This window comes from Micrasema longulum, unplaced genomic scaffold (assembly GCF_059751315.1).
Source record: "Micrasema longulum isolate JH-2025_06_02 unplaced genomic scaffold, ASM5975131v1 h1tg000548l, whole genome shotgun sequence".
Lineage (NCBI taxonomy): Eukaryota > Metazoa > Arthropoda > Insecta > Trichoptera > Brachycentridae > Micrasema > Micrasema longulum.
The window spans coordinates 762,428-787,368 of NW_028277744.1; the positions used below are offsets into that span (position 1 = coordinate 762,428).

The 24,941-nt window shown below is 31.3% G+C and overlaps 2 protein-coding genes across 2 annotated transcripts; one reads left to right on the forward strand and one right to left on the reverse strand.

Annotated features, from left to right (window-relative positions):
- Nucleotides 1–4,569: 4,569 nt before the first annotated feature.
- Nucleotides 4,570–13,464, reverse strand: CycJ (Cyclin J). Its single transcript, XM_088227952.1, has 6 exons — nt 13,211–13,464; nt 12,803–12,907; nt 8,868–9,039; nt 7,771–8,073; nt 6,440–6,596; nt 4,570–4,872 (listed from the first exon to the last, which is right to left on the reverse strand). Exons 1-6 carry the CDS (start codon nt 13,235–13,237, stop codon nt 4,752–4,754), a joined length of 885 nt encoding a protein of 294 aa, XP_088084078.1. The 5' UTR covers nt 13,238–13,464; the 3' UTR covers nt 4,570–4,751.
- Nucleotides 13,465–14,274: 810 nt separating this feature from the next.
- LOC148280709 (mitochondrial pyruvate carrier 2-like) lies at nt 14,275–24,645 on the forward strand. The gene is made up of 3 exons (XM_088227883.1): nt 14,275–14,564; nt 14,647–14,687; nt 24,144–24,645. Exons 1-3 carry the CDS (start codon nt 14,480–14,482, stop codon nt 24,375–24,377), a joined length of 360 nt encoding a protein of 119 aa, XP_088084009.1. The 5' UTR covers nt 14,275–14,479; the 3' UTR covers nt 24,378–24,645.
- Nucleotides 24,646–24,941: the final 296 nt, after the last annotated feature.

Here is a 24,941-nt window from a genome sequence, read left to right on the forward strand (position 1 = left end):
TTGATGAATTTAATATGTTGAAAATACATGGGAGGGAGTGTTTATAATAAAACAAATGATAGCCTTAAGAAATACCAGGCAGTATCATTGAGACGTGATGTTTGAAATGTGGTTCTGGTGCAGAATGTTGCGTGGACAGCCCATACAATTAATTTTTCTATAATACGAGAATTAAGAATTGAACAGTGTCTTTCTTCCATTGTGCAAATCCTTATTCTCAGGTACTTTACATAGCCACGCAACGAGACGAAGAGATAACATGGAAGAGTAGAGGGAACTCGATCTCGCGGAAAAGGTCTTACAACTGATGCAGGCGGATCCTAACAACGTGCTTCCCTTCTGCCAATGTGACCACAAATGCTCTTTCAAGAGCAAACAAAGAAGAAGATGAAATACTAAGAATTTATGCTAATACATTTAAGTTTGTAAGTGAAAATTCTTGATGGAAGTTCATTGTAATTTATTACATAAATAAAACACGAGTGATACTTTAATCCACAAATTTGGAATATCCAGTGACCGGTTTCATCGCTTTCGCGACATCTTCGAGACTGGTATCTTTATTAAAAAGTTAAATGTATTTATACAGAACAGAGGTAAGGATACATAATTCAAAGTTAAGATAAAAATAACTTTATTTAATTTACTTACATATAACTTTGAATTATGTATCCTTACCTCTGTTCTGTATAAATACATTTAACTTTTTAATAAAGATACCAGTCTCGAAGATGTCGCGAAAGCGATGAAACCGGTCACTGGATATTCCAAATTTGAGGATTAAAGTATCACTCGTGTTTTATTTATATAATTTATGCTAATGTTGCATTTTTTTCATGGGAAAATAAAAAACTGAAAAACTTTGTTTTCAGTAACTGTATTATTTTTCTGAAAACAGTTATCATCAAGAAAACTACCAATTTTTGCTGTGCTTGCGATTTTTTATCAAATTTCAACACTCCAGTGCAATATTAGTTGGTGTTTTGTAGAAAGGGCGAATAAGCCCATTTTACATGTAAAGCATTTTTAACTTTATAATTACTTTTTGGACTACCTTATGCAAAAATATAAAACATGTTAATTTTCACTTACTTTCCATTAAGCATCTAAAAAATGTGTATATAAAATAATCTATGGCAGACTTTCCTAAAAATGGCTTATTTGCCCTTAATACAAAACACCGAAGATATTATGTTTTCCAAAGTCATAAATCAAGCTTATGTCATGATCTTAAGTATAAAAACATTATCTGGTTCGGAGTACAGGTTAAATAACTACGAAAACTTAATAATATAATCATAATAAATGAACCAACAAGTATTTTAATAAATAAGTAGACTAGTAAAATTATTAATTGAAGCTCTTAGCTAGACTAAGAAAGCTTTTTTAACTACTGATATAGAAATCAAGTTCAATGGAAACCATTTAAATATAATTACGTTACATGAAACTGTAAATGCTGAAAATGTAGAATAAGCGGTCAATACATCAGATTTGAAACCTATATTTATCTACGCATTTTAATATATTCTCAATAATTATTAATTCGGTTAATTATTTCAGTTTGTGAACAAAAGAAATACAAATAAGATATGTATAACAAACCTAACAATTCCACTACAGAGGATTGTCATTTTCTACTTTCTCCGCTGTCCATTCTATTATTGGTGGAATATGATAATACATTGGTGAAATAGTAGACAAAAATTCATTTTTTAAAAAGAGGACAGCAATTTTTTCCGAATTCAAAATAAAAAAAAAAAACATTACTTTAAACAATTAATGATTTACAAAAATATTATAAAAACTTTAATTTGTTCTAACTAAATTATAAAAAATCAGAATTCAACGAGGAAGTTCAGTGCAATGGGAAATTGAATTAAAAAAATTAGAGTATTCAATTTTACAATGAAGTTTCCCGAAAATCTATGAAAAAATTAATAAAATTTAACTACTTTGAATGACGTCACAAGTTCTCCGAAAACAACCAATGACAGGGTGGTTTGATATATTTCCGGTTGCCAGGAACCCAATACACTGATCAGGACAACTCACCATAGAGAACATGAGACGTCACAGGCGGAGTAATTTCAAAATCACAAAACTTTAAAAAATCATAGTGCTGATAATAAGATACATAAAAATACATATTTTTTTATTTTTGGCTAAGTATGGCAACAAAATTATTTTATTGAAAAACCACTGAACTTCTTCATTGTTTTTCAACAACTACCGACACCAATTCAACGTGATGATTTGAATTCAATTGATACTATACGTTAACAATCATTAAAATAAGTACATTATTTTTGATGACGAATAATTTTACAAGTTAACAAAATATAAAATAGACGCTCTCAGAACTGCCATTTTCAAGAAGTCCGAAGAAAGAAGTTGAATTGGTAATGGTATTCTCAGTGGCATAAAAAGCATACTAGAACAAATGTGGCAGACTTGCGTCACCATTTTATTTGTTTCGAGATAATTAGGTATCAATGGCCGATAATACGAAAATAGAATTTTCATTATCTTATTTAGAATATTTAATCTAGTCGTAAACTCGGTATTTATATTCACTTTATATGAAATTACCGGATGAATACCATTTTCGATAAACATTCTACCTACGGGATAGGGTTTTTCCACATTTTTTTATTATTATTATCATCTTTAAATAAGCAAAAAATTACAACGGTAACAGTATTATTGTTTTTTCCGTGCGATGTGGGATAAATTGCACATACAGTGGTTTGAAATACGCATTTTTTTAATTAACTGAAATCGAGACGTTTCACGTCCTATCGGCTGTTATCACATTATCGCGCTATGCTTGAATGCAATGTTTGCGAGAAGCGCTCTTGGCGGGCATGATATGTGATGTCAAAATGAAGTGACGCCAACTGCAAGCCGTTTTGTATGTAAATCTGAAAATTTTAAATGAAAACACCTTTTTTTATGCATTGATAGTTGTATCAATAGAATTGTAAAAATCCTAATTGTGAAAAAACCCTATTATACGCGTTAGTACTGATATATTATTAGTGCCTGTTTTTAGATGCAGAAAAGATAAAATATTTTTAAGTAAACTATTAAAAAAAAAAAACATTTATTGGGACCAAACTTTTACAAAGCAAAATTATTTAAAAAAAAAAAATTTTTTCTTTGTTATGAAAATAATGAAATGAGATTTACTTATTATCATAATACACAAAAATATACCACTGAGAGTGTTTACTAAGTAAAAATGATATTTTATTTATATATGTATAATGAATTTTTTTTATAGATTGTGCCCGTGACTTATATAAACAGCGATAACTCCCTATGTAAAGTCCATTTTCAGTTAATCCAAATGTCTGAATTCAAAATATTTGGCAACAATACATTATTAAAATAGTGTTTTAGTTCATTTACTCTAATATACGTTTATATAAATACACATTTTAATTCATAAGGCAAAGTTTTTGGTTATACAATTATGTCAAACATTAGTTGAATATGCTTATCCCCGTATTCAATATCAATAGTACATAATAACATGATCACACACACATACCATTCGAGGTAATAACAAAATGTTGCGGAAAATAGATAGAAAAGTATATAAGTAATAAGACGCAAGATATAAAAGAAAAAACACAATTATTAATTGACATGATAACATTTTTTATATAAAATATTTAATTTGAATTACCTTGCCTTAAATCACATTATATTTGTATTTGACTGCCATTTTCTAAGGCATTTTAATACTTGTAGAAGTTTGCAATTACATAAGATAAAGCCCAAGTTTTTAATTTAATTTACCCTTCCCTTACTGTTCCAAAAACATTCTCGCCTTACGGTGCTGTGTAATGACTACATATGCAAAAAATGAGTGATTTTAAATTGGAAAAATGGAATATTCATTAAATTATTTCAAATTGGAGTCGAATGTGATAATATCTTTAATATCATTAAAAACACGAAAAACCAGTAGCTCATGCTCGCATCGTGGGCGAAATAACTGCCCTCAACAAAATCCAGAGAGCTACGAACTGGCGACTAGCAGAAGTACTGGCAATTTTGATGTTCGCGTGCGTGACGTGTGAAATTGTCTCTCTCGCTCCCAAATATACCTGTAGTATCGAGAGTGAGACGTGATATGCGTCACATTGGTAAACTTTCTATTCTATTGGTGATTTATATCCGATTTGTGACAAAATGCGTTTTCTGTTTCTAATAAGTACTCATATTTAATAAAAGATATTTAAATGGATACTTAAATGTATGACAGCAAAAATCTTAACACAGAATTTATCATAATTAAAGAGATAATAAAATTATTAGATGCAATGTGTACTAGCTACACATCACCAGGAAGGGAGAATTAAATCTATATAATATGAAATAAATTAAATAATAATGTTTTTTCTTTTGTATTGCAGAAAAAATATTTTAGTAAATACATAATATATGGATGTTTTTTAAAACTTGTTTGTGAGACTGCGATAAACATACATCCCCATTGCATATTTAATATCTCCCAAGTGCCAATTTTTTTTTTTAATTTATGCAGTTAGAAACGTATTTTGGTTCAGATTTAACATTTGATTTATTAAAAATGCAATGACGGTATTTGCCTTTATTTCCCCAATGATACATGCAAAAAAACTTAAATTTATGTTAAATATTAACTTCCTAAGCAAACATTCACTAAGATGGAACAGTATCCCTTTACAATATTTACTGAGGAAGACAGTGCACAACAATTAGCTATCACAAGTACGAGCCTTTTTACTCTCAGGGGAACTCTTGGCCGTACAGTATCCTTGATCATCATCACTATTGGAATACTGGCGCTTCCTTGCTTCAGTATTTATCAACATCATCCTAAAACAAAACATACATTATTATGATAGATTAAGAAATTAAAAAATAAGGAACTTTTTTAAGAAGGAAACATGGAAATCTAGGCATTACAAGTCTACGTGATCGTGAGGAAGAATGACAATATCCGACATAAACCAATTCCAGTTTTTTTAAGGAAACATTCTTAAAACCAATTTCATGATAAATTTTATATTTTGAAATAAACATGACTTATAAAGTACTTTGTGGTTTGAAAAGAGGAAAGCACTATAAATATATACACAATACAGTCTTTAACAAAACACGAAATCAATGGTTTGATATTTATACAATTTCTAAGAGATAGGGCGAGGTATACATAAGATCGGGAATAATGCGTAAGTGCAATATTTTTTTGTCCATATGTGTATGAGCACAACGGATAGGAAAACTCTGGTTCTTTAAAACGGTTTTCAGGTGTGTGAAGGAAATGCTTTTACAGTTGATTTTTCTGAAGTGAAAGAACTGAAACCTGTATTGATATAGGTATAATCCTATTCCTATTCCTATTCTTTTTCTTGAGTGGCATTTCGATTTTGGTGTTTTGTCAATGTCATGTTATGATCTTTCTTTTTCCACATCCCCTCCTAAGTGGAGCGTGTGGAAACCTCATAGCTAGCCAGCACTCTCACTTCCTGCCATGTCAATCCTGCGTCCCTTAGTTCCACGGAATAAAGCCGAAAAATCGTCATCGACGATTTTCCAGGACTTCAGAAGCCCGTAGGTGTGAAGATGCAACTTGGGTTAAAGCTCTCCTGAGGCATTAGGTTATGATAGATGGACATAACAGACGAATAAGGTAGATTTTAAGGAATTATTTATACAAATTAAAAATACTTTCCAACTTGCATCCTTCTATTTGGACCAGCTGTTAAACTTTTTGTTTAGACATTCTTATTCTTAGAGGTGGGGGTCAGTGCTATTCAAGCTCCTGATGCCACTGCGACCTGTGAAGATCTATTGTGAGGGGTCCCCGTGAATAGTTCTCGCCCTCCAAGCCCAGATCTATAAAAAGCCAAGCTGCTGTGTGGAAGGCGAGAGTATACATTTTGCTAAATCTCCCCCTCTAAGCCCAGATCCGTAAAGTAACGGGCTATTAGGTAGGGGGCGAGCTCTTTAACATCCTCAGGTAACCAGTGTTCCCCGAAGATGAAGCTCCTTTTATGATATAAAGAATCACATTCACATAGAATGTGTATAGGTGTTTCCTCGTCTGTACTGCAGAACCTACATCTAGAAGTTTCGGAAAGATTTATTCTAGCATGGTGTTTGTTCAATCTGCACTGTTCTGGGCGGGCTCTAGTGATAACCCTCACTTGATTTCGGCTGAGATTTATTGGGTCGAAGGCAAACCTTTGAGAGTACCTTTTTATCAGCTCCTTCGCATGGTGCTGACCAGGTACTTGTTTAGACATACTCAAAATATTGTTTGGTAATATTTTTTTTTAATATTTCGTTTTTATGTGAATATATTTCATAAAATGTCGTCCCTTTTTACCTTGTACAAAGAAATTATACTTTAATGGTATTTTAGGAAAAAAATACTCACTTGTGCAGTAGGACGGCTATAGGATTGACAAAATTTATCTGTAATGATGTAACTTCCTGTAATATGCGGGGCCAGTGGCTGAGCCCAAGGTACATCCTGGCAGCGTGGATGCAGGCAGCTGCAACTGCAGATGGACTGTGTTTAGCGAACCTCATATCTGAAACACGTTTAGTAAAATGTCACTAAAATCTGTGCAGAAAGTTAAAACACCACATGGAGATGATGATACACCAAACGGTATCTCAATTGTGAATGATTTAAGTGCTAAATTAGTTATAAAACGGGCACAATATTAGAAAAATAAACTTGGATTGGTTTGTTCGAACAGAGCTTCTTAAGATCACAATTTGCACACGCGCGGACTTGTTAATTCAGTACTGAACATCCGCCTCATAGGAATCAACAGGCTTACGCAGTTCCTTATTTCAGAAATAGACGGAGCGCAGTGAATTTTTATTTTTGTTGGCGCTAACTGCACAGGCGAAAGGTTGTGCGATTTGTTGCAATTTTTAAATAAATAAATTAATGAACATCGAACCCACCTCAGATCGCTACGATTAACAACAAACTAACTTAAAATATATTTGCTGTAATCAATAAAAATATTAGTTAACTTATAGCTGATTTTATTTTATTAAAGAAATAGTCACCAATTGTTTAGAAGTCAAACTTTTAGGAAAGCATAGATTCCATCCAATCTATGGACGGACCACGCAAAGACTAGCACTTTTTATTTAATATTATTAAAAATAGTTTTAATGTTTTTTTATTTTCAATTTAATTTTCTTACAAGTCACCTACCTACACTATATTTTTTTATGTGTTTACACTTTCTGAGTATTTCCAAATTGTTCATTTCATTCAGGCCCTATGGCATGGAATGCTCTCCCAGCAGAGGTGCGAGGCTGTGAAAGTGAAGTGATGTTTCGGAAAAAACTTAAAACCCACTTGTTCTCTAAATCATTTGAATAAATCCGTAGCACGTGACAACAAAATAAATTATTTTAATTAAATTACAAATTTAAAAGCTTCAATTAAATTAACTTAACAATAGAATCACCATGTAAAGCGCCCTTGAGGTATTTTATTACGAAAATGGCGCTATATAAGTTATCCACAATAAATAAATAAATAAAATATACTTTTTTTCCTCTATGTTTAAGTGAGTATTATTTTTTTCTAATGTCTAAATTTATGTGTATGTATATTTAATAACATATTTTTCTCCTTACATATAAAAAGCTCAAAGCGCTGATTATTTGAATAAGATAAAAATAAAAAAACATAACATACAGAGTACTAAGAGGATCAGAAATAAATTATTTACATACCTGAGAGAGTGAGGTTCATAAAATCCTTAACAACGGTGTTTACATTCTTCTTAAAGCGGTCGTATGAGTATTTCCTGTGACCAAGCTTCGTGGACCAATCTTCATAGTCCTGTTTGCAGATGGCAAGGGGTCGGTAGAAGTCCACAAAGGTGGCGATGGTAGGGGAACAGAGGTCCCAGCGCATATGCTGAAGAATGCTGAACTCCAAACTCCATAGCTCTGCATGAGACAGATCCGACACATCTGCCTCATCGCAAAATTCCGAAAACCGTGGCACCCTTACGCCTTTGACCTCAAATTTTGCTGAAAAAAAACAATTGTAAGTTTAATAAATTCTGACAAATGTTTTCAACAAACCTCTTCCCCAAAGTTTTAAAATGTTTGAAGTTAAATCATTGTTGTGTTTTGTAAAAACAGATAAAATAAGTTCAATGAAAAAAAAAATATGGCAAAAAAACAGACAATTTTGCATTTTGACAAAAACGCAACAATGAGAAAATTCAATGCTACTGGAAATTGGATATAAAAAATGTTTTCTTACATGTAAAAATTATTGCATTTAATTGTAAGGCGAAGTTTCAATAAAATATAAGAAAAAATTCATAAAAATGATTTTAATTTTAAAAATCTACTTTAAATTATGTCACAAGTTCTTCTAAATCAACCAATGATAGTGTTATGATAGATTTCCGGTTTTCGGGAAGCCAACCCACCATGTTAATAATATGTATGCACGTATGTTAATAATATGTGTAATTTGAGATTTAAGTCACAACCAAATACCCACAATGGAAGGGCTTAAAAAATATTTGCATATAGATAAATCCGCACTGCACGTCACTGGATTTTATCATGATTGACAAACAGGATTTTTTGGAGAAGATTTCTTTTCAAAGGGGTTATCCATCTTTGTTGAAAGTATTTGTCAATTATTTTATAAAATCCGTAACAGATAAAATCCAGTAAGTACATATGTAAAAAATACTCTTAATATTTAAAGCATTAACTTTACGGTCAAACATTTTACTAAATGTTATTAAATATTTAGTAAAAAATATTCACTCATACAATAAAGAAGGCAGTTTGGAAAGACTTACTTGCTATGAGAAGGCATATAAGGGCCACGTGGAGTAATCGGTCTTCAGAAACAACGAAGCCATCCATAAAGATATCCAGTAACCTTACACCGGCGTGCAATACGCGACTTCCAAGACCCAAACGCGATGTCACTCGGCGCATATTAAGGATCAGAAAACCACGATATTTTAACTGCAAGCAAATCAAAAGTATATTAGGATTGACTAGACTCAACTCCTTATTATAAATTGAACTTAGTTATGCAGAGAGCATCCACAATTTTGGAAAAATGAGATATGGTGTTATCGGGTGTAGTAGAGTCAATTCTATGTTCTGCTAAAAACAGCCAGGTCGCTTGCATACAAAAATACTGCAGTAATCACCTTGTGAAAATAGTATTGGCATTTCTCATTTGGCAGAAAACAGCACAAACCCACAGCACTAGAAAAATCTTACAGTATAAATGATAATGAGAAAATTAATGCCTCCATAAATCTAGTTTTCTTAAATAAATTAATGTGGATAAAAATACGTAAGTATTTTAACTTTAAAAACTCATTCATTTTTAAATACCTGTAATAAAAAAATAAAAAAAAATTAAATACAGAATATCACCTCACGCATTCAAAGTTTGAATGAGGTATCATTCAATATTAGTTACGGCTGTTTTCTGCAAAATTAGTATTTTAGGTTGTGTGGTCAGCCAGACTAAAAAATCACAAAAATTCCTTTTAACCCATAATTAAATTATTTTTTAAGTTGTTGTAACAAATAAATTAAGTGATTCTTTAGAATTAAGTACCCTAATAAAAACATAAAATAATATGCTCATTACATAATGACACAACATACATCAGAGTTTTACTTGGGGTGGCTGTTTTCTACAAAATGCACATCTTAGGCTGTGTGGTCAGCTATACTTTAAAAATCATTAAAACTGATCAAATACTAAATTAAATATTTTTTTGAGATGTAAAAAAATGTATGTATGCATATTTTATCATTTGTCTAAGTAAAAAAACATTCTAACTAGTGTGTAGATTTGATTATTCACTCTTTTCACAAAAGTGCTGTTATCAATTCATCTTCATCTTTAACCCTCTGAACTTTCTATCACAAAAGAAGCCACATCCTCAGGGGGCCACTGCATGCATTGCAATCGTCTCGACTCAACACAGATTTTCTAGCGAGTCGAGGCAAGTTCACAGGCATGGATCCTTCCCGGTTGTGCCACGATAAGATGTATCACTGTTTTCATATATTTATTATGTTGTTAAAAAAAGGGGAGGTATTGATTATTAATTCAGCATTAAATTTATGGGACATCATGATTTTCTAAAAAACATATAAGCACTTAAGTAAGTTCAGTATGTGACCAGACGGATGAAGAATACAGTTATGTGTGTGAAACAGAACCAGAATCCCGAACGAGTGTTTTTGACTCGATGGCTGCTCTCAGGTAAAAATTGTATTCGTAGATTAGTGGTTGGCGCATTCGCCCAACATACTTGAGGTCCCGTGTTCAATTCCTGGGAAGGTTGAAATTATTTTTTTTGCACCACAGCAGGCAAAATGGCCCAACTTGTGGAGAATTACAGCACAAAATGCCCAGGCTTGAGACAAATCACATATAACTGTGGGGTTCTTACAGGGAATCAAACCCAGAACCTTCTGTGCGTGAGTCAAGCATCTTAATCGCTATTTGAACATTTTGAAATTTTTTATTAATATAATTATACATTTTTACAGTTTTAACATTTCAATTTTCATATTTTTACTAAAACTAAAAGCCACTTTCTGCAGCTTGTTGGTGGAGATTGTATTTATACTAACTTATATAATATTATCTACATTTATAAAAACAATGAATTAACAGATATAATTAACAGCCGGAAAAATCAGAATATACATGTATATACAAATAATAATACATACATTTTTTTTAAATAAAAGAAAATATATGAAAAATTTAAATATTTCACATAAGCTACTATTCATATATAAACTTTTGGTCAAGTAACCACTCTCTTATTTTGCTTTTGTTACATTGTGTGTTAAATTTAAGTTCTTTAAGCAATATATTAAAAATGCTAGGTACTAAATATTTGAGAGTTCGTGTACAAGAGAGAAAGTGTACAATCTACTTCCATTATCCATAAGGACAATAAGTAAGTTCTCAAAATATAAATTTGCTATTAAGAAATGGATAGTGGAGGTGGGTTGCGCACGGATCGATGAGTGGATCAAGCCAAATATGTAAAATGTATCGACTGTTTATGAATTTTATTAATTAGTCTATATTAATTGGTTGTGTTTTTTAAAATTATTTTTGTTTTTTAATTTGTTTATTATGTTAGTTATAATTAGGTTAATTGGTTTAATTACGTTTTTTTTATTGTTCTTATTTTGTTAATTTTTTTAACTTTGTTAAATATATTTCATAACTTTGTTAAATATTATTATCTTAGGCATGTTTCACATTTTTGTAAAATGTTTCCCTCGGCACGGGACACCCCAGTGAGGGAACATTATTCTGTATAAAAAAAACAATACAAACAATGTAAAAGTATAAATAAATAAAATAAATACTTTTGGTACTACCAAACCATCATTACATGAAGCGTGTATTATGGTTATGTTTGAGAGGAATTTTGAAAGTATTACTACATATTAAATTTTTCTAAAAGATGCAAAGCCACAGTAATTCTCGAACAGGCAGTTTTAAGTGTTTTGTACAGGAGAACATTATCACTTATTTGTTCGTAAATCTCTGCTGGTACAATTCTCTTAACTATAGAGTACTGTAGACCCGGATCATTTTAATATTAGTTTTAGTAGGATGTCACCACGACTTTATACCATATCTTATTATTGATTCTACTAAAAAAAAAAATTTTAGAGTGATTTTAGGCAAGATAAAAGATAAAAAGTACTAACAAGAGTCCGCAATCGATCACAAAGTTTAAATATATGACAATCCCATTTAAAATTATGATATACACATGAAATATTTGTTTTTAAGGGTGGTTTTACACTGAAGTGTTTTATTGTTCACGAAGCGTAAGACTGATCTCCTTCCCAGTGATTGATGATGAAGTTGTGAATGTAGTTAATAAGTAAATAAAAATAAACAAGTCCCAGTATGCTTAAAAAGACAAGTCTATGAATCACGTATATTGCCAGTGAGGACAATCCGACTAGTGATCATGTCTGTGAAACAGAAACGATCCATGGAAAGACAGATGCTCGGTTATGTCTAAGAGACAGAATAATAAATTAAGAAATAAAGTGCCAAACCGGAGTTGAAGATATCATGGATCGTGCAGAAAAATTAGGGCACGAGACTTAACGAGGCAAAATGATGGCAGGTGGACATCCAGAATAGTTAAGTGGAGACCATGGTCAAACAAAAAAAGTGTTGGAAGGCCACAAAAAAGATGAGTCGATGACATTGCTTCGATGGTCGGTAGAACATGGATGACAAAAGCGGGTGATAGGAAGGAGTTGAGACGTTTGAAAGAGGCCTTTATTCAGCAGTGGAGAGAACAAGGCTGAAGAAGAAGTGTGTAATTAGGTAATGCTTAGTAAAATACCATTTAAGCATTTATTACTGAAATATTACATATTGTTGAATACATTAGAGACACACCTCCATTGTTAAATCATAAAACACCTATCTCTAGAATTTCGATTATTTTTATTATAAAACCTACAAACATACTTCCTAAGTATGTGGAAATAGCATTAAACTATTTTATTTTGTTACATTCGCGAAATAAGATTACGAGTTATGATTCAATAAAATTTAATATTACGAAATGTTATGAAATATTGAAATATATATAATAACATGTTTTATTATAATTTCTTATAAGTTATAACTATTTTAAAAGCGATCGGGACAAAAGCATATAAAAGTTTTCATATTTAATTATTGATAATAAGATTAACTTACTTGAGGAGATGACAACGTGGTTATCGGTCTTTTTGCCTCCTTCTCTCTCAAGGTCTGCAGAAAATGCCCTGCATACTCATTCTGCCAGCACTCCATCACAAAGGACTAAAAAATGTATTCACACAAATTAAACTTAATTTCAAATAAATTTCCATTGAGCATATCTTCACTTCAAAGTAAAATATGTAATCGGACCAAACACCTGCTGGCCAGATTACGAAGCCACGCAGCGATGCAATAATATGATTTAAAACTACTGTAAAAAAGCCGATGGGCTAAAATTATGAAATAAAGTATTCCTAAATAATTCCGTTTGACAATTACATGATAAAAAATTACAGAAAAACTAATTCCAATATCCACACGTGGTTGTCAAAAAGTTTTCATATGTTCAATAATCGCGCTCACCTCCCGAAATTTGCCGATGTTTTGCATGATGGTGATTGAACGACAATTTACTTGTCATTCCCGTAATATCACATAGTAATTTCCATTTTAATGAATGCTTAATAAACTCAATACTCCACGATTCTCGGATATGCTCGAAATTCAATATAGTAAACTCGAACTAAAGAAAAACACAAACGCAACGAGCAGCGCCGTACGTTTCCGGACAATCCGTACCAAAACACGTGGGCAGCGGGGTGGAGGAAGGAGGAATCGGAGGAATGCAAAGAATTCGTTCCAAAAGTCAAACGCGGAATCGGATTACCAATGCATAGAAAATAAAATTAGCCTTTAAAACAATAATAATTATGTCCAAGTACATACCTGAAATTCGTTAATCCCTATTTTCATATTGTATTCCGTTTTCATGAATAAACTTTTCAGTATATTTTATAAACAAATAAAGACAAGTAATTTTTTTACAAGTAGTTTTTGAACAAAATATCACTGGAATAATCAACATTGATTTTATTATTTTGATTTAAACCAAACCAATTTGCTTTTGTATTCAGTTTATTGTTGAATTTATATTTTTTCTTTTCGCATTTCGAAGTACGCTATAATCATTAATATAATCGAGTGCCTTATAATATTATAATGGTCGTTGCATGAAATACAACTGCTTAAAGAATAAAAACATGAAAAGTATGTATAAAGGTTCTAGGATTACAATTTTTCAGCAACTTACATTACAGTTGTTCAAAATCCAAGTGACGTGACGGTTAATAAAATTATTACCATCATGTTATTGTTCTTTATTTAATAGACTTGTGTAATATTAAAACCGTTTTTATTTTATAATAGTTTATCATGATGTATTACGAAGTGAATGCGGATTCAAACAAAAAAAAAATATTTTCAATTTTATTATCGAGGCTTCAATGATGATGGCTAAACATTGTTTTGAAATGATATAATTGAAGCATAGCCTTTTTGATGAGACTTTTTAAACTTTTATTTTTCGGATAAAATATGCTTCCGATTTCCTGTATTTTTTGCGCTAGCAACACTAAAGTGACACTGACCTTCCACAACATTTTTGGCAACACTAATTTAGCTGTCAAAAACACGAAAGGCGGGAGGTGGGATGACCTCGAAGTTCTGTTTCTCAATTGGTTTAAAATATTCACTGCGCGATGGGCGCTTCGTGTCATGTTCCGTGTTGATGTGAAAGTGAACGTTACCGTCTGTTTATTAATTTGACCGCCATCCGATACCAGTCCATTAAAAATGTCAGCCGTATACAGAGCTACTATTAACTTAGCCGATAAATTTGTTCCTAAAAATCTTAGGCCTTTATGGGAGCATCCAGCAGGTGAATAAATTAAGGAATTATTACATAATTCTACCTTGCTGTTTCAATATTTGTTTTGCATATTAATTGCATTATTTTTCAGGTCCAAAAACTATATTTTTCTGGGCTCCAGCTTTTAAATGGGTATGTTTTAATTAATCGTGCGAGACAGTTTATTTACTAACACACTAAAATTTCATTGAATGATATTCACACTTCATTAAAATAACTAGGCAATGTTTAATTCATTTTATCAATTTTTTGTAAAATCTAGTGTTACAAAAGGTTTATTTTCATGCATACAATATCATGAATGTGACAAAGTGAGTAGTAATTTTAACAGTCAATATTGTTCATTAGTAGCGTTTATTTTTATTTTTGGAGGGAAAAAGCAAAGGAGTAAAATTATTTGGTGAAAGAATTGATACATTCAATTCGAAGAAAGATCATGTTTTGTTTTGTAAAATATCAGATAAGATATATTTTTAAAATTTAATCAGCAAAGATAGCCATTTAAAGATATTTGGTCATTATTTAGTATTCAAAATAATTTCACAAAATTGGTCTTACATAACATAATATTTCAGCTGTATTTTTTAAAAATTTGGCATGGTAAAGTATAAGTACTTTTCTTCTATTTCTATGATTACTAAAAGAAGGATTGTTGAGAAACTGCGTTTGTTTTTTAGAGGGCATCTTTTTTATATTTAAAAACATACATTTTAATTTAAATCTATCGCAACATAGAGAAAAATATTTTTTAGGAAGGTAATATGAAAGTCTAGGCATTTACAGGACTTATAATCTGTCATTGGTTGGTTTGAGTGGCCACTACACTGTGTAAAATTCACCATTCTACCTATGTTTAAACATCTACATTTCCTCAACTTTTCCATCTGTTGACTTTTGTGAAGTAAAAGAGCTGAAACCTTTATTGACCTGGGTGAGATTCACCAAGCTGAATTACGTTACAGTGTGTAAAGTGGCCACTTAAACCAGCCAATGACAGGTCATAAGCCCTATACATGTCTAGACTTCCATATTCCATTTGAACATACTCAAAATATTGTTGAAATACATTTTATTTTAACTATCAGTAGTTTCAAATTTGTTACTTGAAAGTATGTAAGATAGTCAGGCTAACACTTTCAGGAGTGCTATTCTGAATCCTCTCACGGGGATAGAGAGTGGTTCATTTGTGGTTTTTTATTTTTACATGTGACTACACTTTTCTTAATATGTATCCTAACTGATGATTAAATGTCAAATTACGTGTAAAACTATTTAAAGAATGGATTTGGTGAATTCAACCTAATTAAGTGTTTTAGGTAATGCTTGAGGTTGCAATAATATTCTCAATGTAAATCATCATGTTTGATTTCACATGATTGTATTTATTTGAAGTAATTTGACATTTAATCATCAGTGTTTCCATATTTAAAGCAAAGTGTATTTGCATACAAAAAATAAAAATCCATTAATTAACTACTGTCTACCCCGCAAGAAGATTTAGAATAGCACCTCAGGACTATTATTAAATTTACCGTATATATAAAAAACGGCTCATTACTTAAATATTTCATATCGGCCTTTCCAAGAATTGGACCTGAAACCACAACCATGGTAGACAAACACACTTACTGCTGTTTATACACAATATAGTTGAAAAAAAAATACTGTAATTATGTCACTTTTATTTGATTTAAAATTGGCGGAGACACAAAAACTATAAAATAATACAATTTTATATTTTATAGACAAAGAACTTAAACCAGCATTATTCTTTTTTAGTACACTTTTTTTTTACATGGTACTGTGTGGAATGCGTCCCCGGTGTAAAAAGAGGCTCCAGTGTATATTATACATCAATGTGCAAAAAGTAAATATTGATGTTCAACAATGGGCAGAATGGGGAATTTAACACAGTGGGTAAAATGATAATGTAAACTAGCCAATAACAGCCCGTTAAATCCCTAGAATTTCATTTTCCTCTAAAAAAAATATTTTTGTAAAACTTTTGAATAAAATACAGAGGCTGGATTATTGCTACGGAGCAATTTCTTCAAATGAATTAAATTTATTTGCCTGTATTGAAGATTTTATGCTTAGTATTATATTCTTCCATAACTAATTTTAAAACACCACAAGCAGTATTTCTGTGTGCATTCAGTTGTGTTTACTTGTAAAAACAATTACTATCCCAAGCGGTATCATTGTATTTTGGTATTTCTTAATGATTGTGTTGCCTTGCCAAATTCCATGTAGTTTATTGTATTCTAAAAATGCATGATCTCTCTGTTTGTCTTGATTTTTTATTATGTAAACAAATCTACATTATCAGTGAAATTTACTTGAAAAAACAATAACTCGTTTTATTTATAAAGTGATTGTAAACATTGCAGAAAACTGGCAACTGCGTTATTTATTCGTGTACAATATAAATGAACTAATTTATTGTGTAGATAGTATTGGTAGAATTCCACATTAAAATATATCCAAAATAATTTAGTTTGATAATGTTCTGACAAGACAAAATGCGTCACATATATTTTAAAAATTAATGTAGAATTAAATCCAATAAAAGTGTTTTATTTTGGAAGCCTTACCAAATTATAAATGAAGTATTTTACATTAATATAAAGTTATTGCAGGCTCTCATATAGATTTAAAAAAGATCCCATTCTAGGAGGCTTGCTTTACTATCATATTGAACACTATAAATTAGTGAAAAAATTGAGAAATAAAAGATGAGTGATACTCAAATCCATAACTTTGGAATAACCAGTGACCGGTTTCATCCCTTTCGTGACCGTTATTTTTACTATAAAATTAAATGTATTTAGACCTAAACAGTAAGGATAGAGAATTCAAAATGACATAATTGTATTTCTGAAGGACCCTTTTGCAAAGTGTTACGGGGTAAATACAAGAGTGAAATCTTATTTTAATGAGTTTAAATACATACAATGTTGTGGCTTAAGTTTTTGACTATCCCATCCAGGTGAACCTAATGACTGTCTTAGTTTAGTTTAGTATATTCTTTACATAGGATTCATTGAATCACTTATAAACATCAATAAATTATAATTATATAATACAATTCAACAATTAGTAAATGAAACCTAACAAACTAGTAAATTTAAAACAAACAACACTATTTAAACCAAGAAACTAAAACCCATAAACACTAATCTAATGCCAATCTGTCTTGTCCTGCAAATATTCTTTGACTCTATAGTAGCTCTTTCCAAACAGCCTGTGCTTGACAAAATCTTTTTTTTTGTTGGCAAAGCCTGAATTTCAAGAGGTACCTTGTTGTAGAATAGTATGCAGATTGAGGCAAAATAATTATTATTTTTTTGCTGTCTGGTAGTGGGCACAACTAGCGTATTTTTATTTCTAGTGTTGAACCTATGGAAATCTCTGTTTCTTCTAAAATCAAAAATATTTTTATGTATGTACATTAAGTTTTCATAGATATATTGACATGTGACTGTCAATATATTGATATCTTTAAACTTATCTATAAGCGATTCTCTGGGATTCATATTGTAAACTGCTCGAACAGCTTGCTTCTGCAGCACAGAAACAGAATCAATATCTGCAGCATTTCCACACAGCATTATACCGTAAGACATAACGCTGAGTTAGACCAACTTATTAACAGCGTAGGCTTCAGAACTAAGTCTGCTCAATAAACCAACTAAATGTGGACCCTATTTAAGCTTAGAATTTAATTTCATGCCCAAAAACACAGTAGTATTCACAAGATCCAGTTCTTTGTCTTTGTCAATTGGGACATTTGAACAGTAAAGTATTAAAACATTATTGTAAATTTATAAAAATCGATTCAGCAATGGGGCAGAAAAGTAATTGAATTTTATTACTAAATTTGTTGCAACAGAGAGGGAAAACATTTTTGAGAAAGGAATATGGAAGTCTAGGCATTATGACCTGTTATTGGCTGGTTTAAAAAGCCACTTTACACACTGTGTAACATTCACCATTCTGCCCCTTTTTTAACATCCACTTTTCCTCAACTCTTTCATCTGTTGACTTTTGTGAAGTAAAAGATCCCACTTAAACCAGCCAATGACAGGTCACAAGCCCTGTAAATCCCAACAAATTTAGATCTAAATAACTTCCTAGGGATGAAATCCATCCAGTCTGCAAACATTTGGACATACTCAAAATATTGTCGAATTAACTAACTGATAAAAGGAGAAGTATAAAAATAGGATAATTGTTTTCAGGCATTGCCTAGTAGGTGAATTGGTTCAGCCGGATGAATCTTACCCACATGATAAAGGTTTCAGCTCTTTTACTTCACAAAAGTCAACAGATAGAAGAATTGAGGAAATGTGGATGTTAAAACATATGCAGAATGTTGAATGTAACACAATGTGTAAAGTGGACATTTATACCAGCCAATAACAAGTCGTAAGCTTTGTAAATGTCTAGACTTACATATTTCCCTCTTGAAAATGTTTTCCCTCTCTGTTGCATCAAATTTAAATCTAAATAGCTCCCTAGGGAGGAAATCCAGCCAGTCTGCAAACATTTGGACATACTCAAAACATTGTTGAAATTTTATTACTATTATATAATAAAGGTACCAGTCTCAAAGATGTCGCAAAAGCGATGAAACTAGTCATGGGTTATTACAAATTTGCGGATTTAAGTATCGCTCTTCTTTTTATTCTATAATAAATTACAATGAACTTTGGCCAAGAATTTTAACTAATAAACTTTAACAATTTTTTTTCTATCCCAGTCTGTAACCAACCTTGAATGTAAAACTTCACCGTCAAATAGATGTTTGTCATGAGATAACTGAATTGAATTTTCCTGCTGCGATAGATCTACCACCTAACTAAATACAGTTGCACTTGGTTATTACGAGGAAGCCGGGACTGACTAAATTTGCTCGATATAAGCATTACTCGTTTTTTTTAATCCAATCGCCATTGCATATTATCACTATTGATAATTATAATTAATGCTTACAAACATACCAGTTTCTAAATTTCAAATTCAGATAAAAAAACATTTGTATTTTTGCACAATGTTGTCAATGTGATAAGGATAGAAAAAACTTTTTACACACTTCATCATATTTCACGCCACGATTTATTTTACAGTTAACTGACACTTTTTCGCAATTTGAAACACTTCTGCTTTTTAGTAGTCATGTTTGCAATTCAAGAGTTAGCTTTTAACGTTTCTGACATCACCCACTCGTAATGTTCATTATGCATTGACCATAGAACATTTTAAAAAAACATTGTGAAACCCCCGAAATGAGGATTTCATTCATAAACTATAAAAGAAGTTGTAAATTGTAATGAGATGCCGAACCTGTGCTTACTAAGTTCGCAAAGCTTGGATTTCTTACACCCAATTTCAACCATATGTGTGATACTTTGTCAATGTTGTCGGCTAAACACCATTTAGACACTTACATAGTATCATAAACATAAACGGATCCCATCGCCCAGTGGCATCGGTAATAAGTTGGTCCCCCGTTTGGATTTTATTACTTGGGTTCTTATTTCGACAATGATATTTTTAAACAATTTAAAGAGTTTTTGCTCTGCTGCTGACAATATTTTTGTTCGGTATGTCCAAGAAGAAGCCTGTTATAAAAGTGAACAAATGTATGAGAAAACTACAAACTAAAATGTCAACTAATGTTTCCTCATTATATTTGATATCTCGCTATTTCCGTGCACGTTATAACCAAGTTTGACTGTAGCTCGTATTTTTTTGTAATACATTGACTTATGAATTATGGCGGCCTCCGTGGTGTAGTCGTCAAGACGCTTGACTCACACACGGAAGGTTCCAGGTTTGATTCCTGGTGAGAACACATAAATTAAAAATGTGGTTTTTCTCAAGCCTGGCTGTTCTGTGATGTAATTCACCACTGTATCGGGCCTCCTGGCCTGTTGTGGTGCAAAAATAAATAAAAATAAAATAGCTTGAAGAGTTCTGTATGCATACATAACAAGTTGTTATATATTTGTGTCGTTTGCTTTGTGCCATGCTAACTTCTATTTTTAGTTGCAAACTCATTAAAAAATACTATAATATGTTTGTAACCTTAGTAAATACTGTTTTTGCATGAAATCAGTGCTTTATTTATGTGCGCTTTAAATGTATTATTTGTGATATGCCTTATTTGTATAAAGGATTATACTTCTGCACATTTAATATCGGTAGTGTTATGCAATTCTGTGAATGTGTAAATATTTTGTCTGGACCCATTCTAGTATTTTCTAATACCAATTAGGTAAGTAATTCATTTTTAATTTACTACATTTATTACGACTTGCCTTAATATAGCATCATCATCATATCCCTACTCAGTGGTGCATAGGGTACTGAATTGGTACACCAAATGCAGCGTATATTGATCATCTGTTACATTAAAGGTGATCAGCCTTGCCAAACCAGGAACAATGAAAGATTGCTGTGTAAAACCACTTTTAAAATCAAAATTTAATATCGACTTTCGTAGGAATTCAACCCGGGACTTCAAGTATGGTAGGCAAACACGCCAACCACTACACTACGAGATAAACATATTATATTAACACAATTTAGTTTTTCAAGATTTTTATCTAAGAGTCGCCATCGAGTCAAATCCACTCGTCCAGGATTCTGGTTCTATTTCATACACAGAACTGTATTTTTCTTCCGCCCGGACACGGAGATAATAAACCTCAATTTGTAATGTTACAGACGATACGTGAACTGTTACCATGTATGTTTCTTTTATTTTTAGTCACGCTCAACCACCCTTTCTTATTTTTTTAATAACTTATTTGTAAAATTGGCTTCGACATAAATATATAAAAAAATAATCATAATCTGCTTTTTGTAAACGTATTACATCTCAAAAACATATTAAATATTTTATAATGTTTTAAGTAAACATTTTAATTGTTTAACCAATGTAAATTTTACATAAATTTCCTTTCTGTTTTGTCTTTCTGACTCAAACTATTGATTTGTGTTTGCCCTGATTTGACCTCGTCGTAATTAAACCTTATACTATTACCATCTAAGTAGCAATTTAACTGAATATTTTTCTGTCAATTGTCAACTCATTCTTGTTTTCATTTGTTAAAGTTTTCCATCATAATTTCTGAATATTTACACTGCATAATATCGTCATGATTGTAAAACAATGACACATGTGATTTTCTTCAACTTAACATGAAAGCGGTTTAATTGGTTTTTTTTTACAGTTTATGTCACAACTTGATAAGTCCAAAAGTATATTATTTGATACTTGGGTTAGTTATGTATACATATTATTTTTCAAATATAAAGCCTTTATTTAACCCTTTCAAGATCAATTATAAAAGAAAGACAATGTCACATTGTTTGCACATCCATTGTTGTTCTACGATCACGACGATATAATCACTGAATCGGGAATCCTTACTTGTTGATATAATATATCATTGGCGATACATACTGCAATACCGAGTAACTATCAACTTAATTTTTTTACAGGGGAACATAAAAACGGTTCTGTTCATATTTATTAATTTATTTATATACGGCATTTCTGCCATTTAAATATATAGGGTTTAAAGAGTGCTTGAAAAAAAAATTGAGTATGATATATTGTGGATATATTATAAATTATTTCAAATTCATCCATATTTCAAAGTAATTATATTACTTTACGATTTTAATCAACCGGAAATCCAGTTGGAGTATACATTATTTTTATTAAAAATATCAGTAATTTTAAACCAACGGTTCTTAGTCTCTAAAATGAATTTATGCAGTAAAAATATTTTTGTTAAAAATGAGGTTACACGGTATGTAGTATTCCTGACAATATATAGAAAAACAACAACAACAAACCATCACGCTGTTTCACCGTAAGGGTAGGCAGAGAGGATAGAACGCCACATCACTCTATATTTGCATACAGATCTCGCTTCCTCTACATTCAAACATCTTCTCATGCACGCGCGCCGATTATTCCGACTTTTGACATGTCCATCTTCAATTATTTGTTGGATTTGGTCATGCCATGTCTTTCTCGGTCTTCCTCTATTTCTGCATCCATCAACATTTGCATTGTAATTACTTTATTTAATATAATAATTGTCCTGGCGGATAAAGGTATAGTTCTGTGCGTGAAATAGAATCAGAACCCTGTTTGTTTTAAATCCTGAAAAATAAAATTGATTGAGGATTAGTCCATCTTGTATAGTAGTGGTTGGCGTGATCGCATACCAGTCTTAAAGTCGATATGAAATATTTGTTTGAAAGGTGGTTTTACACTGCAGCATACGACAGATGATTGAGAAATGCTGCATTTGGTGTACCAATGCATTGCCCTATGCATCTACTGTTTTATATAAGGGTGTGTTGTAATTTGCATGTACGCAAATGCTTATCCGGTGTTTTGGAACATAGTATTCTATTTTTGTTTTATTTTGTTCAACAGAACCAATAAAAGTTTTCCCCTAAATATGTATCATATAAATACAAGTCTTATAATAATATGTATTCAAAATAAAATATAATTAATATATATGCTGGAAGGGGGAAGGAATTGGAATAGAAATGTAAGGAAATATGTAAAGAAGATAAAGGTGAGAAGGATGAGAGTTGAAATGATAAGTAGCGCCTAATTGCTAAACCCCCTAAAACGGTTTTTTTAGTAAATTAAGTTGAATATGGAGTTCTATAGATATTTTTGTGGGCTATATACTTATTCTCTCATTTCTGGCAAAACTTGCTTAAATACATGGATTTTTACATGTTGAAAATTGACCTTAATTACAAAACACCCTAAAACAGGCAGAATATAAGTTGCAGACCCCCCTAAAATGTAATCAACCAATCACAATGCTTGTAGATATGGCGTCCAAAACTTCATTCTATTGAAATTAAGCAAAAACGTGCAATGTAATTTCAAAAGCCTCTAAAATCAAATGTTACTCGCAAAGTCCCTTAAAACAAATTAAAAATATTTTTTAATTATCTCTAAAATGTACAAAAAAAAAGTTTTGAACATCACATGATTGTCTTTAAAAATATGCTGATGAAAAACAGCAGGTTTTATTTGTGAACTTACAAAATAAACATGTTTTTCATCCATAACTCAAAAACATATAAAATAGTTTTAGGGGGTTTAGCAATTAGACGCTACATATAACTTTCAGTGATGATATTGTATATTATTTATTGTTTCGGCATTTATTTTGTGGAATAATGTTTTAAATATATTATAGATAAACAGACAGGCTCCATGGCGCAGTTGATTAAACAGCCAACTGTGAAACTTGCGTCAAATTGCAGGAAAAAAATTCAAGAAAGGTTTTTTTCTCAATTGGTCGAACCAGCCAATGGCAGGTCATAAGCCCTGTAGATGCCTGGATTTCTATATTACCTTTTCTAAAATGCTCTTCATCCCTTTTGTAATATGTTACCAATAAAATTAGATTTATTTCTAACATTTTATATGTGTACTTGTTCCTGTGTAGGCCGAACATCCAGCCTACCTTCCTCAAAAGGTAAAGTAATGTGTGATGTTTGTATCCTGACAGAATTTGATATTTGTTCAAGGGTCTGGTATTTGCTGGTATTGGTGATTTGCAGAGACCTGTGGAGAAGCTTTCCATCCCTCAATCAGCTTCGTTGGCTGCTACAGGGCTCATCTGGTCTCGATATTCCCTGGTCATTATACCGAAAAACTACAGCTTGTTTGCTGTAAACGTGTTTGTGGCCTCAACACAATGCTACCAACTTTACCGAGCGATGATGTACGCCCGTGCTCACAAGAACGACGTCAAAACATGATCTGATTAAATTATATATAAAATATCACGCACTTAAACTAGCTAAAGCTGTCTTCCATTGTGATATTATTCTATTCCGATAAAAGAAATATATTTACATAATCATTTGTTACTCACTAAATAATACCTATGTTATTTATTTTATATACTTTATAAACCGACACCAAGTGTCATTATGTGGTGATAAAACAATCGATATTTGTGTTAAATATTTATTTTTTTAATTGTTATTTATTTTGCAACTGTAAATAAATGCTAATGTATTCACAGATTTTTTAATTCTTTATTAGATTTGTATTCATAAGACTCCCCTTTTTATACAAGTCATCAATTAACAAATGTTTTTGTGACTATGAAGATCTCCAATGGGATTTTTTTTTCTATTTTCTCGGTAGAATATAGCTAAAATAAAATATAGTATAAAAAATCATTCAAAATAATATTAGCTTAGTGCCTAATTATAATTTTGCTTTTTCTAAGTTAGCTGTTATTTTTTTTTAACAATATACAGTTCTAGAAAAATAATTTTGACAGATGATGTAGAATGTAACTAATCAAAATCCAG